Here is a 16,183-nt window from a genome sequence, read left to right on the forward strand (position 1 = left end):
GGTGTAGCTTTATAATTTAAATTACACTTATTTCAATCACGTAAACATTTATTCCAGGATTACCATGTACAGTAGGATATGGCAAAGCCCTGGTGAGGTACACAGGAAAAAGATTCAAATTATAGATATGAGATAATATGATGCGCGTGGTTTATTCTCAAGAACAAAGGAAGAATGTCAGGTAAAGAAACTGTACTTCTCAAGCATGTGTATAAGGAAGAGTGAATTAAGGATGTAGCCTTCAAAGCCAACTGCAGGACAATGCAACATACCCATCTCAACCAACCCCAGTTCTTCCCTTAAAAAAAGCCCACAAGAAAAAAAGATTAAAGTTCAATGCCCCCAAAATGCCCCCACAGTAAGAAACACACACACACACACGAGCGCGCACACACACACACACAGCTGGCCGTCCAAGAAAAAAAAGAGAGCGTTATTGTGGTGAGGTCTCTGCCTTGCACTGTGTACTGGGTAGGAGTCTGTGAGCTATAGCTACACTACACACTAACCAGAAGAGATAGGAGTAGAAGGATAAGTGTGTGTGTTTATGTTTTCTCACCAGCTGAACGTAGGCTACTTTATAATCTGGTTGCTTAACCTTCTGGTTTAGATGATTTCTTTTCTTGTTGGACCCTGAAAAAGAGAAAGAGCAGCAGGTATTACTTTTGAAGGTAAACTAGAAAGAGAACATAGGGACAAAGTGATGATATTTATGAATATAGTGAGAGCATGACTAAGCAAAAATAACAGTATAATGTTAAAAGAAATGAATATCATTATGGCTTATCAGTTACAGACTTATAGTCTCTAGTATGGTACCAGTATTATTCTCTGTGGGCAGTGTTGCAACATTTTTAGCTGTACTACGAGTCAGTCAACAAAACGTGTAAAGCACTAATTATCTGCCCAGAAATTACAACAGTGTGCTCCATTCCTTTCTGAACAACACTATTTTTCTTTTTTTGGGTTTTTTTTTTTAAGCAAGAAGCTCTAGCTACATCAAACAACAAGGGACGAGCACAGGGTGACAAAAGCCCAGGAAGCAGTGGACTTGAGCTTAATTTGTGCTACCACAAATATGTCCATTTGCGTATGCATTTCCCTAGGGAGTGGTATGGAGAGGGGTTTTAAACAAAGCCCTCAAAAATCCCAACTGCACGTTGCTGGACGAGGATGACAACATGTCTCAGCTGAACACTAATTGGTTGACAAGTGAGCCAGAACGGCGAAAGCAGTGACAGTGAAGTTCACCACAAAAAGGAGATGGGGGAAAAAAAATAAGCTTTTTGTATATTTTCAGCAGCTGGCTGACTGACCAACAACAGTACAAGCAAGAGTTTCCCACAGACTAGTTTTACCACATACTTTGTACGCTGTCCCTATCGACAACAGACACTCTCTACAGGTAGATGAGCTGTCCATGGACTGCCAGGAGACTTCCAGTGCATTACCACTGCTGATCCTTAACTTCAGCATTACACAATTTCAAGTCATTGAAAGAACAAAATAATTTTATGTGTTCTTTCAATTTCTCTGGATGGATCTTTGCTATAATTAATTATTTAAATTAATTAAATAATTTCCCCCAGGGATCAATAAAGTATTCTGATTCTGATTCTATCCAAAGGTTCCCTTTCTGGAATCTTGGCTTCAGATAAACTAAAGTGGTTTGTCTGAACTTTGAAAACGAGGTGAAAGTGAACTATTGCAAAAAACGAACAAAGGGTTATCTTCTCTTCATAGTGGCTAAAAGCCAAAGTTATAATTGAAAATGTGTGGAAAAGGACAAACCAATCTTGTTTACCATGTAGTGCTGGTTAACCTCTTTCACAACTGCAGGTGATGATGACATCATCCTCATTCCTTTCAGACCTCTCTGGGTTTGAAAGTCAGGGAACCGGGTAACTGCTGAGTGCGTGCATGTGTAGGGATACCACATGTGTGTGGAGGCAGGCTAGGGACTTAACTTCAAATAAATCAAAGAGATTTTTTGAGGCCCTAGATACAGGTATACACATCTTTACATTACAACAAAAACTACAATGATGACGGATACTAACCAGCGCATCAAATGGTCCATCTCTCCCATAGAACTCTAATCTCAATAAGACCCCAGTGGTCAAGTCAACAGGCCCTCTGAGTAACTGCCATTTCCATGGGAACAGTTTATGACATTCAAAAACAAGGGAAACATTCCCCTGTAGTGAGTCATTCGTGAGTGTGTGTCCATGCCTATGTGTGTGTGGTACGTGTAGCTAGTAATCACTAGCCGGGCAGCCCACTGCTCAGGGCTTTCCCTGAGCAGGGTTGTAAAACACACCCCACCACCACCTCCACCACGCTGGCTAAGTGGAGGCCCCTAAGTGGGTGGGAGATGAAGGTAAAAAAAAAAAGTGTGTGTGTGTGTGTGTGTATATGTTTGCCATTAGGTTGCTGAGGAAATCCACAGGGAAATGCTACAACCTTTGAAATAGCAAGGTACGACCCTGACCAGTTCTGTCATAAAACATCGAAAGGTCTTTGAAAACCCACAAACAAGTGCATAATACCTCGAAAAGATATAAAAGAAAGTATATTTCCCTTGGTTTCCTTTCCCAACGTATACAGACACACAGACAGACCTTTCATACAACACTCGCAAACGCAAGCACAATTCCTCCCTCTTTGAGATTGCGGTTTGGCAGCCAGCTATCACGTTACAAATCCCAGACCAGAGGAGTAACCATGGCAACTCCTTCCAAAATACCCCTGCCGCATATGGAGGGAAGAAAGGGTTGTTTTGCGCCCCTTACTCTCCTCAGCTTGCTCCCGTCTTTACACTGCAAATGGAGTGGAACCCCTGACGCAGACAGGGATACCTTCTCTGACGTACCTAAGGATAACCGGGGCCCTCAGCTAGTCTTACTTCTCTGACCGACTCTATCCCCCAAAATCTCCCTTCTTTCCTTCTTCTCAACCAAGGAGCTTTTCTCTTAGCTTCTAATGACACAACTCAAATAAACAGTTCTAATTGGTTCCTCAGACTGCAGGCTAGGCTAAGCTTGGCACCTCTCTCTGCCAGAAGTGGAGGGGTGTTCTCCTCTTGGACCTTCAGAGCTAGCAAAGAAGGGTCTTAGCATCTCTCCATCTTCAAGCAATTCAATTCTCCTTTTCCTCTGTTCTATCATGAACTTGCAGATTCCTAGAATTATACTGAGCCCCTAAAAACTTAAGCCATTAACTCACCCATAAAAAGCCAATAGGATTACTAAATCAATGATAAAACTGGTTTTGGCTCTGAAATTATCCCTGACAGGGGCGCAGGACTCAGGGATTCGAGGTTGGGATGAGGAGGGGACGAAGCAGCAAGTTTATAAGTGAATAGCATGTGTTTATGTGGAGGGAGCATGGGGTGTCCTGGGACAGCTGGAGTGCTGCAGCAGCAGATCGTCAGATAAGCAGCTGTGTGTGTTAAGGAGAAAGGAGAGCCAGGCACGCTAACCACCACCGCAACTAGCCGCTGGAAAACACTCCCGCTGCTGCATGTCAGTGGAAGGCCGTCTACATTGTAAGCTTAAATTGCTAATCACCGCTAACCACTGCTGACAGTCTCCAAAAATGAACCAATTAGACTTTATGTTTCCTAAAACCCTGCTTCTGTGAACCTCAGTGCTATATAAAAAAAAACAATTAAAACAATTCTCACAATAGAGAATTAGAATTATCATGGGGGGAAAGAAGAGTAACAATATAACCTCATGTTTACAAATAATTTCCAGTAAAACCAGCACAAGTCAGAAACAGTTTTAAAAGATTTATATTATGGTTTTTAGCTCCTTTGAAAAGTTTTGCAAACTCTTGAGGCTTTTATTGTGAATTAAATAAAAAAAATAAATTAAACAAAAATGAATCGCTGCCAAGTTAAATTTTTAGACGTTTGATAAATTATTTAAAGAAATGTAGACGTGTTTAAATACTTTATAGAAATATTTTTTGCCTACCCTGTAGGACGTAATGAGCTAGTAACATCATGTCACAAGTACCAGCATGTCACAAGTCTGCTATGAATTAGGGCTGAACGATTATGGAAAATAATCTAATTGCGATTTTTTGCCCCAATATTGCAATTGCGATGCGATATGCGATTATTTTTTAAGGTCTTTGTCTTCTGTATTATTAAACAAAGACAAGCAATACATCATATAGTATGGCCAATACTATATTACATTAATTTTAAACTGTTCTTTCCTGGAAGACAGACCTCTGTTATGATGACATGAGGTGATGCATGAATTGATGACTGACATTTTTATTTAACTTCTTCAATCACAACAGTATATTTGAACATACACAATAGTTTATTTTTAGCTTACAAACATCTGAGCATAAAGTGCTGACAAGGAACCCTGGTGTAAACATTAAAATGAAAGTCAGTACAATGTGCAGATTGCAGAAATATACATAAAAAAAAATCAGTGGCTTTACCACACTCAGTTTTTCGACATCTGTGAACTACTAGACAGTCATTCAATTAAAAAATAATATTAAATAAATAAAACTAATAAATAAAAAATACACACATCTTACTGATCTTTGCAGTCAGTAACATTACACATAAAGTGCAAACATAATAGCAATTGTATAAACACACACACAAACACGCCTTTAAAATTTAAAGGCGTGAAATTGGATGGTCTAGTTCTGATTAGCGTCACCGCTGTCTCGGTGGAGTTTAATAAACTCGGCCGTCTGCTTCTTGCTATCTAAAATATAACCAGACACTGGCGTAAATTCTCGACTGTCTCATACTTCTGTTTAATAAGTTTTCTGTTTGACGTTTAGTCAGCTGTGTGAAAACCAAGGAGGAACCCACCCGGGGGATTAATAAAGTTTTATTTTATCTAATCTAATAACTTTAATCTCAGCCAAACCGATTTACTCACGAACAAACAAAACACTGAAAAAAGCCCAACAATAACATTTTTAGGTTGTCTAAGTGACTTATATATTACGTTTAACCCGAGCAGCGAAACTCCGCGGTGATCTGAAAATGATGTGCCGGGAGTTGTGCCGTTCTCGGCCGCATCAGTAACCCTCGAGCTCCCGGCTAGCTGTCGAGCTGGTGGGTAGCAGACGCCTCTGAAAACGTCGAAGCACTTTTGCAAATATGGGATATCTTGATAAACCGAGCAGATATTTGATGTTTACACAACTACTTTCTCGCCTGAAAATATGTTAAAAGTTTATTTTGTGACCCAGAAAGATTAGTATGAGTAATTTTAAAACTTAGTAGCGGCCGCCATTGCTGGAAACTGGAGTTTGGCTGGGCCGCGCTATGAATTCTGGGATATGGTAGTAATTTGGACAGCCTTCGGCACGTCGCTGTGACGTAATCGGTCTACAAATGCGGCCTCAGGAGGATGCAGCCCATGAATTTGGACATGTCCAGAGTATAATCGCAGCCTTTGCGGTTAGAAAATTGCACTTGATCATGTCGCGATATTATCGCAAATGCGATATATCGTTCAGCCCTACTATGAATATGCTCAGTTATTTGAGCAATTTGGGTGGGGGGGGTAATCTCTGAAGAATAACTTCCAGTGAACATCAAAGTACCGTATTTCCCAGACTACAAAGCGCACCTGAATATTAGCCGCACAAGCTAAAATCAGGGGAAAATCCTGTTTTGTACATACATTAGCCGCACCTGACTAAAAGCCGCAGGTGTTTCAATGTTGACTTATCATATGTAAGAGAATATTATATATATTATATATATATATATAATATATAGACACCCTCTCCATCGACGGCGCTGCGGTGGAGAGGGTGAGCAGCACCAAGTTCCTGGGGGTGCACATCAGTGAGGACCTCTCTTGGACCACCAACACAGCATCACTGGCCAAGAAAGCACAACAGCGCCTCTACTTCCTGCGCAAACTCAAGCGGGCAAGTGCTCCACCACCCATCCTGACTACATTCTACAGAGGAACTATTGAAAGTATCCTCTCCAGCTGCATCACTGTGTGGGGCGGTAGCTGCACTGACTATAACAGAAAAGCTCTACAACGCATTGTGAGAACAGCTGAGAGGATAGTTGGTGTACCACTCCCCTCCCTGCAAGACATTTACACCACTCGCCTCACCCGCAAAGCCATCACAATTGTCAACGATGCAACCCACCCCGCGCACTGTCTGTTCAGCCTCCTGCCCTCTGGAAAGAGATACAGAAGTCTCCGCTCCCGCACTACCAGGCTCACCAACAGCTTCATCCACCAGGCTGTGAGACTGCTGAACTCTCTTCCCTCCCGGCTCCCAGCCAGCAGAATCACCAGATTGGCAGAAGTATAGTAGACAGATTGGACTCTACCCCCCCACACTCTCCAACAAGGAAACACTCTCTGAACCAAGAACTGAAAACATTCCTGACTTGCATTGCAATTGCACACACCTGCTGCTATATATATTTTTTTAGTATTCTTTTAGCACTATTTATATTATTATATTACTATTTATTATCTTATTGTTAGGGCTGTTTTTGTTGTGCATCTGCACCTTATTGTTGTCAATGCCTACGCATGGGACAGTGTGAAACGTAATTTCAATTCCTTTGTATGGCAAGTACATTTGAAGAAATTGACAAATAAAAGTATTCTATTCTATTCTATTCTAATATGCACATAGGGAATTGTCAGGAAAGAGATGGCTGTTTGGAGACACACCCCTTTTATTAATATTTTGAAAAACAAGTTATGGGTACACATTTGCATAACTTTTTAGGTATATGTACAAGTAGCGGTAATTACAAGTACGAAACATGTACTGTGCTTCATAAATGAGTAACAAATGTAGTACATAACAATAACCTGCAGCACACCAGAAAAATAGATCCGGACTACCTTTTAGGCTCAGGTGCAGTGACACGGCTTTAACAAGAAGAAAAGTCAGTCATTCACCACCATCTTTCTGCGCACTAAAACCACCAAAGTCCTCTTCTCCAGTGTCGGATACGAACAGGCTCAGGATGGCTACGTCTACACTCTCAGCTCCTTTCCTTCGTTGTCACTTTCAAAACCAAAAAAATCCTCGTTGTCAGTGTCAGAGTCGAACACCCTCAGAAGGGCCGTGGCGGAGTCCTCCTCTCCATCATGCAGCAGTCCAGCCCTTCGAAATCCGTTGGTGATCATGGATGTTTTCACACTTTTCCACGCTGTCAGATTCCACCAGTGGAGTTGAGCATAACTTGCTTTTTGCAAGTTTATCGCCGCTCGTCATCCACGACTCCCACTGAACGCATAGCGCTACTTTGAAGTTTGTTTTTCGCACTACTTGTACGGCACTATTTTGTCTGGCGGATGGACATGTGACCAACATACCACTCTTGAACCCCGATACTGTGTGTCTGATCACATGCCCTTCCGCCAGGCAACGTAGTGCCGTACAACAGCGGAACAAACAAAACAAATCGTCTTACGATATGACAAAAATCATGGACAATCCATAGAAAAGCCGCACCTGACTAAAAGCCGCAGGGTTCAAAGCTTGTGCAAAAAGTAGCGGCTTATAGCCCGACAATTACGGTATATGTTTTTGAAATTCTTGTCCCTATTAAAAATTATGAAATTACATTTACATAATTTAATTAAGTAAATGCATTACATTTTTAATATGGCAGTAATTTGGTATAACATTAAGCACTACACCAGATAACCAAATATGGGGCCGTACAGATAGATAGCACCAGGCAGAAAGTACACAGAAGTAGTTTTGCAAGTTTCAATCAATGCTTTGATCAAACATCCTGCTAGTTACAGACAAGACTTGTTTATACATTGCAAGCAACACTGAAAACATAAGAACTCAATGGGAAAAATCATGTTGATATCTACACTGATATGGACTGGGTAATGTGTTAGGAACAAAAGACAAGTGAATAGTTTAATGAAAATCATCAACCTAGAGAGGGTTGAATTCAAAGACACCACAAAAATCCAAATAAATAAAATGCCGTGGGCGTCTCCATTTTGCCGAAATTTCAGTGCAACAAGTCAAAATGCTTCACAGGAATTTGTGTGGCCCCAAGTGCTTTTATGCATGCCTGACAACATCGGAGCATGCTGCTAATGAGACGACGGGTGCTGTCCTGGGATCTGGCCCAGGGCATCACTGAGCAGTTACACAGTCTAAAGTGCAACATGGTAGCGTCAGTGCCTGTCTACTTTCCCTATATGGGACCGGGCATTGTCATGCACCAAGAGGAACCCAAGACCCACTGCACCAGTGTAGAGTCTGACAATAGTTCCAAGGATTTCATCCTGATACCTACTGGCAGTCTGGGTGCTGTTGGCTACCCTGTAGGGTTCTGTGCATGCCTCCATGGATATGCCTCTCCACCACCAAATCGGTCACGGTGAACAACATTAGTGGCAGGCATTCTCCACAGCTTCTGCAGACCCTTTCACATCTGTCACATGTGTTCAGGGTGAATCTGCTCTGTGAAAAGAACAGGGCGCCAGTGGTAGACCTATCAGTTCTGGTATTGTATGTTCAATGCCAATCGAGCTCTACAGTGCTGGACAGTGAGCACACGGCACACTAGAGGATGTCAGAGTCTCATGAAGTCTGATCGCTTGGTCAGACACATTCACAACAGTGGCCTGCTGAAGGTCATTTTGTAGGGCTTTAACACTGCTCACTCTGTCCCCCTTGCACAAAAGGACCAAATGCCAGTCCTGCTGACAGGTTAAGGACCTACGGTTATGTCCAACTGTCAGAAAAGACCAAGAGGTAAAAAAATGTCAGTGACCTCCACCTGTAAAACCATTCCTTGTTTTGGGGGTTGATTACCAACTCCCTGTGGTACTTAACTGATCAGATCATATTTCCAGACGTTTAACTGACTTGATGCTATACTCTGATTAAAAACTGTTACTTTATTTTTTTGAACAGTCCATTTCGGTACATCTTCACTGTAAGGGTGAACTGTGTTTAGTGTGTAACAAGATTTGTGTACCGAGTTACACATCACAAAAAAAAAGTTTCATATTTAGTTTGCACATAGTCCATTACTTATATGCAAATCTTTTATGTTGTACTTAAGTCATGCATTCGGTTTGAAATCAAAATATTTATACCACGTATGCATGTGTGCGTGTGTGTGTGCGAGCGCATCTACCCCACTGACTCAGAACAGCTGCATTACAACTTTAGGATTTTAATTTGGATGAAATATTTGTGGCTTGGTATTGCATACCAGGAATCAAGTGTTTTCACCACCCTCTCCCAATGTTTTGGACTGACTAAGCCTTTAGACGCATGCAAAGTCATGATGTTTGTATGTTTTTCCACCACTGGCATCAACTGTGTTGGTGTTGCCCGTACAACATCATATTTATGATGCACTAGTGTCATTATAGAAACTGATTAAAATGTGATGAGGGAAAAGAAAGCCAATTATAAACTCAAAATAAATACTTTATTCATCCAAAAAGACTGGGAAATGACTGAGTTACAGCACCAAGCACTTGAAAAACAACTTAGCTCAATAAAAAAATACAATAACACTGAAGAAAATAGCTCATAAAGGTAAATGATTACATTAAATGATGAGCGTAATTAAATGGTTTAATAAATAAAGCGAATAAATATAACATGAATATAAAAAATAAAATAAAAAATCAGTACACACACACACACACACATATATATATATATATATATATATGTAAAGAAGGAGCCCATTTTAGCACTATAGTACTTGAGGCTCAAACACCAAATGTAAAGAACATCCCAATCAAAAACTTTTTTCCATTTAAATTAGCTGTCATGGCCGCATTTATCAGAAGAAAAGCAGAAGATTACAATGAAGATGAAAATAAGAAAGAGTAGAAACACCCAAAAAAACGATGGTGCTTGTATCCCATTTAGAGCTGAGCGAACACACTTTCATCCCAAACAACAAAAACAAAGAGATAAGGCCAACCCTGGCAATAACATGATGATATTTTGCGAAACAGTACAATCACTCCAAATTCTGAAAAAGTTACAGGCCCTCTGTGCTTGAGTGCAAAGAAATGAGAAGACTCACCAAACTGTATCCTGGTGCGGACAACTCCCACAGGGACATTATAGATCTTCTCCAAGTAGTTCTTTACATCGTACTTGGTCATTCTGTCCAGATATACCCAGAAAAACAGAAAACAGAACAGAGGTTATGGAGGCTTCCAAGAATAAGGCGTTGCATATGATAAGGATTAATCTGGACGTGTGTTTGGAGACACAACAGGCCGAGAAAAAATCTTTGTGGTTAAAGTCGAGCCCTTGCAGGCTTACATACTGGATCACTGTTGATCATATAATGCCACATTCACTTAACTGACACCTACATAGAAATGATGCAGCTCATTTCCACATTGCATTCCCATAAACTTTGTTGTTATATTATCAAATGTAACGGACAGGACACTCTCGTACAAACCCATATTCAGCTTTTATTCTATGGACCGTAAAGTGGAGAGGAGAAATGTGAGTGTCAGTGTTCATCCAATTAGCTGTCTGCAAGTATTGATCGCGTCCTGTGAAACCCTACACAGGAAGTGGGCCTGGCACCAACTGATCCGGCAGGCCAGCCTAGCTAAAGCTAGCCTGCTGGGCAGCATTTGAAGCAGATTCCTCTGACTAGGGAAAGAAAGGCTTTTAACTGCTAATCAATCAAGCCAATTGGATTAGCCTGGTAGAAAGCACTTCCCAAATGCGTCTGACAAAGTGCTTAATAGCGACGTTGTGGTCTGACATGAGTGCCTCGGATATGGCATCTTCTATCACCTCATACGTTTCTTTAATAGAACAGGATAATGTAATATTCACCGTTTTTCCAAGGTGACGGCCCGATACCTTGAGTTGTTGTAACAATATTAGCTGAGGCAAACATTTGCATGAGAAAACCCCATCTGTGAATACAAAGACTCTTTGTACTTAAGAGTGATGTAATATATGTTCCCATGCTATACAAACAATTGCCTTTTCCCCCTATAATAGACTAAAGTTTGGCAAACCTGACATTGGTGCAGAAGTAAAACCTTCTCTTTGACCCTCTAAGATTTGTGCATTGAGGCCTTGCTCTTTTTGATACTTGAATAAGAATTTCCACATTCAAATCCACCATTTAATCAAAATATATGGCTTGATATAGTGATTTGACCATCACAGGGTTTCTACTAAACATCAACTTCAGAGAGTTGCCCAGCTATGAAAAGTGAGAACCAACTTGGCAGTGAGTTTCATCCTCTCAACATTCAATCGTGGTCCTGGTCCACTAGGGGCATTAGTGTGAAGAGGCTTCTGCTTTACTGTGACAAAAAAGGATCTCGTTGAGAGCATTTCTAGATGCATTTGTCTCTACTGTCAAGAGGAAAAAGATGTGGCATGCAAATCCGTCTTCTGCTCCATTTACGCTCCCCCCCCCTCCACCATAACTACTGTCTCACAGTGTGTGTGCCAGAGGGCAGTGAAGCACAGCAAAGTGACCAGGGGTACGTCAGGTCAGGAGGGGAAGAAAGACTGATTACACAGTCGGGTTTTCCTAGAAAGCAGTTGCGTGGAACTGGAAGAGAAGAAAGTGGCTTAGAGGCCACTGAGGTCTCTTCTGGATCATTAGCACAGTGAACTGATCCTGATTAAAGAGGAGAATATTTCTAAATCCCAACTGCTTTTACAACTAAAATTATCCCGCCACCACAAACACAGCAATGGCATCCATCATAGAAAAAAAGAGTTCTATTACCAGGTTATATAAATTTCTGTTTTTGGGGGGGTAGAGCTAAAGTTTCTGCTGCTGGATACAAGAGCTTCTAGTGTATATTTACAAACCGCGATTCATGTTTGTATTATGTTATGTACTTTGCAACAACTGTCTTCCAAACTATAACTCTTTGCAAAAAAGTTGTGATACATGTAAAATGGAAATATTAAAAATAAAAAAAATTTGCAATGACTCGAAAATCATTCAAATTGAATATTTAATTAAAACTAGTGCAAAGACAACATGTAAAATCGTGAAACGGTGGATATTTTTCCGTTTACTTTTTATACACTACCATTTCTTTTCTTTTTTAATAATCACATCTTTAATTTGACCTCAGTTGCTTTGTGTGTTGTATCACCTTTTGCTAACTGTAACCATTCATACACAAATTGCTGTGATTAGTGTAAACAAATGGTTGTCCCACCATGTGTTTGGGCCATCTCTTATTATTTTTTTCTGTGTTTGCTTCTTAAAGCCCAAAATGCTTTAACTGGCCATTGTGGAAAAGAGCAAATGAACAGAACCTAAATTGAAACCGAAGCTCGCTGTGAAACAGCCATGCTGAAGTAATGAGGGTACCTGTTTATGTGGACTGATCGGCAGAAATGTGACATATCAAGCACCAACATGAGTTTGTTTATTTGACATTAGTCACTTCATGTACCAAAACAAACAAACAAACAAACAAACAAAAAAACTGTTATCCAAGTTTTTGGCACTCATTTGTAACCACAAGCAGACAAAAACTGATGAGGTTGTGTTTTTTCTGTTCATTGTGTATTGTGTGGAGTTAACTGATAAATAAAATCACTTTATGGCATTAGTTGTATATCTAACTGCTTTGCATTTTTATACAGTACTCTAAATTCATACACACACTTGACAGGGGTTGCATGAGATAGCTGTTTTTCCTGTGACCTGAGTCAATACATAACTCCCATCTCAGCTACAAACCAGGACCCAATCTGAAAGAAAGCCTTGGGCTGAAAGCTGAGGAGAAAATGTCAAGTTAAGTGTGCACATAAACAAGGCTAAACTTAGACAAAGGGCGTGGCGTCTCCAGCAGCGATGCAGGCAGCATCTGATCATCATCCCAGTATAAACACCCATCTGACTCCACAAGCTAACCTTTCGCACTTCTGCCTCTCAGGAAGAATGAAAACCTGTCTCCAGCAACTGCTAAGGCTAACGGCATCGTTCCTCAGCAACTGGTATATATTTATACGCAAACACTCATGCTACAAAGATTCCTCAGCCAAGACGATGAAAGAACTCCAAACACAAAACCTAGAAGGGCATCAGATGACGCAGACGATGGATTAGGTTCAATTATGGTCCGTTGTTGCCAAGCAGGTTTAATTCAGGAACACTAGCTTCATTGTCAGAAAACAGTTTAAAAAAGTTATATTGTTCTGCATTGTTAAAGGGGGAGTGTAAAGGGAGACAAGGGACCTTGATCTAATATCATGCAGTGTTAAAGAAAGAAGGGCTGGAAGCAGGATGACATAAACGAGGTAAAGCTTTTGAAGCTTTTGCTCTGTCTGGCTGTGACACGATTGTTTATGTGCGACAATAAAGCAGATTCATCAATCTGCAGATTAACCTACTTGCAGTTGCTTTCAGATGTAATCTCTCACTTGCAAAGAATCTACAAGCTTCTGGATCGTTCCTATTCTGAAATGTGGGCTAACTCGCATAGAGCCAAAAAGATTATCAGTATCACATCCACTGGTTTTAGGTAGTCAATTTACACCTGTGCTCTGAAAGCATGAAAGAAGTAGGTGAAAGGACACATTTGAAAAAGAGCAAGAGGTGGCTTTGACAGTGTATGACAATACTGAAAAACTCCCATTAGAACTGCTATCCTTAATGTGTCAACAAAATCTCAATTTTCTGTAATAAGCTATGACAACCTGGTACCCAAGTTGAATTCAATTCAGTTCTACTTATATAGCATCAATTCACAATAAGAGTCCCTTCAATTTGCCTTTATATTGAAGGGTCATGGTTAGGGATGGGTATCGTTTAGGTTTTATCCGGTACCGGTGCCAAACCGGTACTTTTGAAACGGTGCCGGTGCTTAAACGGTGCTCAAACCGGTGCTTAAAGAATGGAGAACACAAAATTGGTCCAAAAACCTCTCATGTTCAGCTGTTTTTTTTGTAAAAAGATAACAATGTTAGCCTTTTCTGCAGCTATAGGGCATATATGGTATCACTCTTGGCTGGACGCAGTGCTTAAACAATGGAAAAAACACAAACTTTGTCCAAAAACCTCTCATGTTTAGCTGTTTTCCACTTTTTCTTTGGTCATTTTAGCCTTTTTGGCCAGGGTGAAGGGAGTATCTGCCATCAAACAAGAAGACAGCCGCATGTAACTATGACGGTGTTTGCTAGTTCACCTTACATGCATTAATTTAATAACGTGGTTAGTCTACTCAACGTAAATTACACACGAACAACATTAAGCTACTCACGCAGAGAAGAACGGCTGCTGCTGCATCATCATCCGTCATCATTTCTGCTACACTGGCAGGGCTAGGGGCCAGGACTCTCCTCTTCGGGTTTTTGGGGGATGTTGCTAACTGCGGGTCCGATAACAGGCACCACACCCGCAGTAGATGCGCTCGGTGTGAGGTCTCGCAGCAAGCTATCAAATACGGCGCATTTTTCGGCTTTAAAAAAAACGCTATGCGTCGCCAGGTGTTTCATCGGATTCGAGGTGTTACCTCCTTTGACAGTATCACAGTATCAGCTTAAAGCACTTGTTGCAGGCTGCTGAGTTTGCATATTTTGCTGTGAAGTACAGCCAGACTTTTGACCACTTCGCCTGTGTGTATCACATCTCAGGGAAAAAAAGCACCAAAATGTGCGCTGTTTTTCGGTCTGGTTACTGCCGTTTATGTCAGAATCGGTGCCATCATGGCACCAGATACCGGTACTAGGGCTGCTCGATTATGGCAAAAATGATAATCACGATTATTTTCACTGAAATTGAGATCTCGATTATTTGACGATATTTAACCCTTTAAGACCTACTATAGAACCAAGTCCGCCAGAGCTTATATTATTTTTTTACATGTTGTAGTGCCATTTGTGGGAGCATTTCAAGTTGCTATACATCAATACAACTGTTATAGCCCATATTTTAATAATATGTATTCATTAAGTCCACAGTAACTACATTAATTGCAAAAAAGTGCAATAAACTACAAAAAAATGTAAAATCATTTTGGTTTTTTTTACATATATTTCTACTTGGAGAAATTTAAGAGGTTTATCCCTCAAAACTTTAAATACAAAAAAGTTGCAAAAAATAGTTTACAACAACAGGAAATTTATTTTGAGTGTCTTCATAGTTTTATTTTGGAGATATAGCAATTTTTATATACTGCAGGAAAAACAAAAAAAACAATCCTATGATGCAAAGAAAACAGCATGTGCATCAAAATAAACTATTTCCAGCAGTGCAATTCGAGTTCTAAGCATCCCAGAAACTATTCAGAAAAGTCAAACATGACTTATAAAAACACCAGTATAGGCTTTTAAGGCCTACAAGTAAAAAACTAAATTTTCCGCGAAATGACGTCACTTCCTGTTTCGGGCAGGAAGTGACGTGCGATAGTTTGCGCTGACGTCTGTTTCACTGTGGGAAGTGTTACGAACAGCTGATCGGATCGGCAAAGCGTGTTTCTGGAATATTATGTTTTTGTTCCTGCAAGCGCTTTTTATGGAAGGAAACCGTGACCGAGGACAAGCTGATGGCATGAGATGTAAGTTTCATATGCAAAATAATTATTGCGCTAGCTTACATGGTTCAGGTTCTACAGGGATTTAAACATAGTTACACAAAACGGAGCGTGCTGCTCTGACAGGCTTTAAAGGGTTAACAATAACAATGTATTGAATAATGACTTTAAAAAATTATAATATGTTTGCAATATAAAAAATAAATGAAAAATGTAAACATCTAAGTTTAGTGAACTTTGCAGTGTTGCTCTGTGGTGCAGCTACGACACCGTAGCAAAGTTTACAAACTATGTCTACTTGACACATCTGACTCCGCGAACCCGTAATGTTTCCAAACCACTGAAGTTTTTTTTTTACCTCTCTTTTCAACCAACGGCAGTCACTCTCCTCTCCAAATAACTTCTGCTTAGCTTTCAGAGCTTCCCTCGGGTCCTCTTAATTGTTGTGACGCTGTTCGAAATGCGGAGAGGTGCGCTCGATTTGCCACACGGAGCAGCGCGAGAGTAAAGCACGAGGGAGGTGCTAATAATCGGCTCAGTCATTTTTAATGATCGTTGAAAGCCCAGATCGTAATCATGATTAAAATTCGATTAATTGAGCAGCCCTAACCGGTACCCATCCCTAGTCATGGTGATTCATATGTCAAGTATTA

At 40.5% G+C, this 16,183-nt stretch overlaps 1 protein-coding gene across 2 annotated transcripts in view; it reads right to left on the reverse strand.

Moving 5' to 3' along the window:
- The window catches only part of mrpl23 (mitochondrial ribosomal protein L23), a 55,741-nt gene that overhangs the window by 31,818 nt on the left and 7,740 nt on the right, over positions 1 to 16,183 (reverse strand). For both annotated transcript variants that reach the window (XM_085411782.1, XM_085411783.1), the window contains exons 3-4: positions 10,067 to 10,149; positions 560 to 633 (exon numbers count right to left, since the gene is read on the reverse strand). In XM_085411782.1, coding sequence (XP_085267908.1) covers positions 560 to 633; positions 10,067 to 10,149 — 157 coding nt within the window. The remainder of the gene's footprint in view (positions 1 to 559; positions 634 to 10,066; positions 10,150 to 16,183) is intronic.

This window comes from Rhamphochromis longiceps, linkage group LG7 (assembly GCF_057381845.1).
Source record: "Rhamphochromis longiceps isolate RC_006_pf linkage group LG7, R_longiceps_female_GT1.1, whole genome shotgun sequence".
Taxonomy (NCBI): domain Eukaryota; kingdom Metazoa; phylum Chordata; class Actinopteri; order Cichliformes; family Cichlidae; genus Rhamphochromis; species Rhamphochromis longiceps.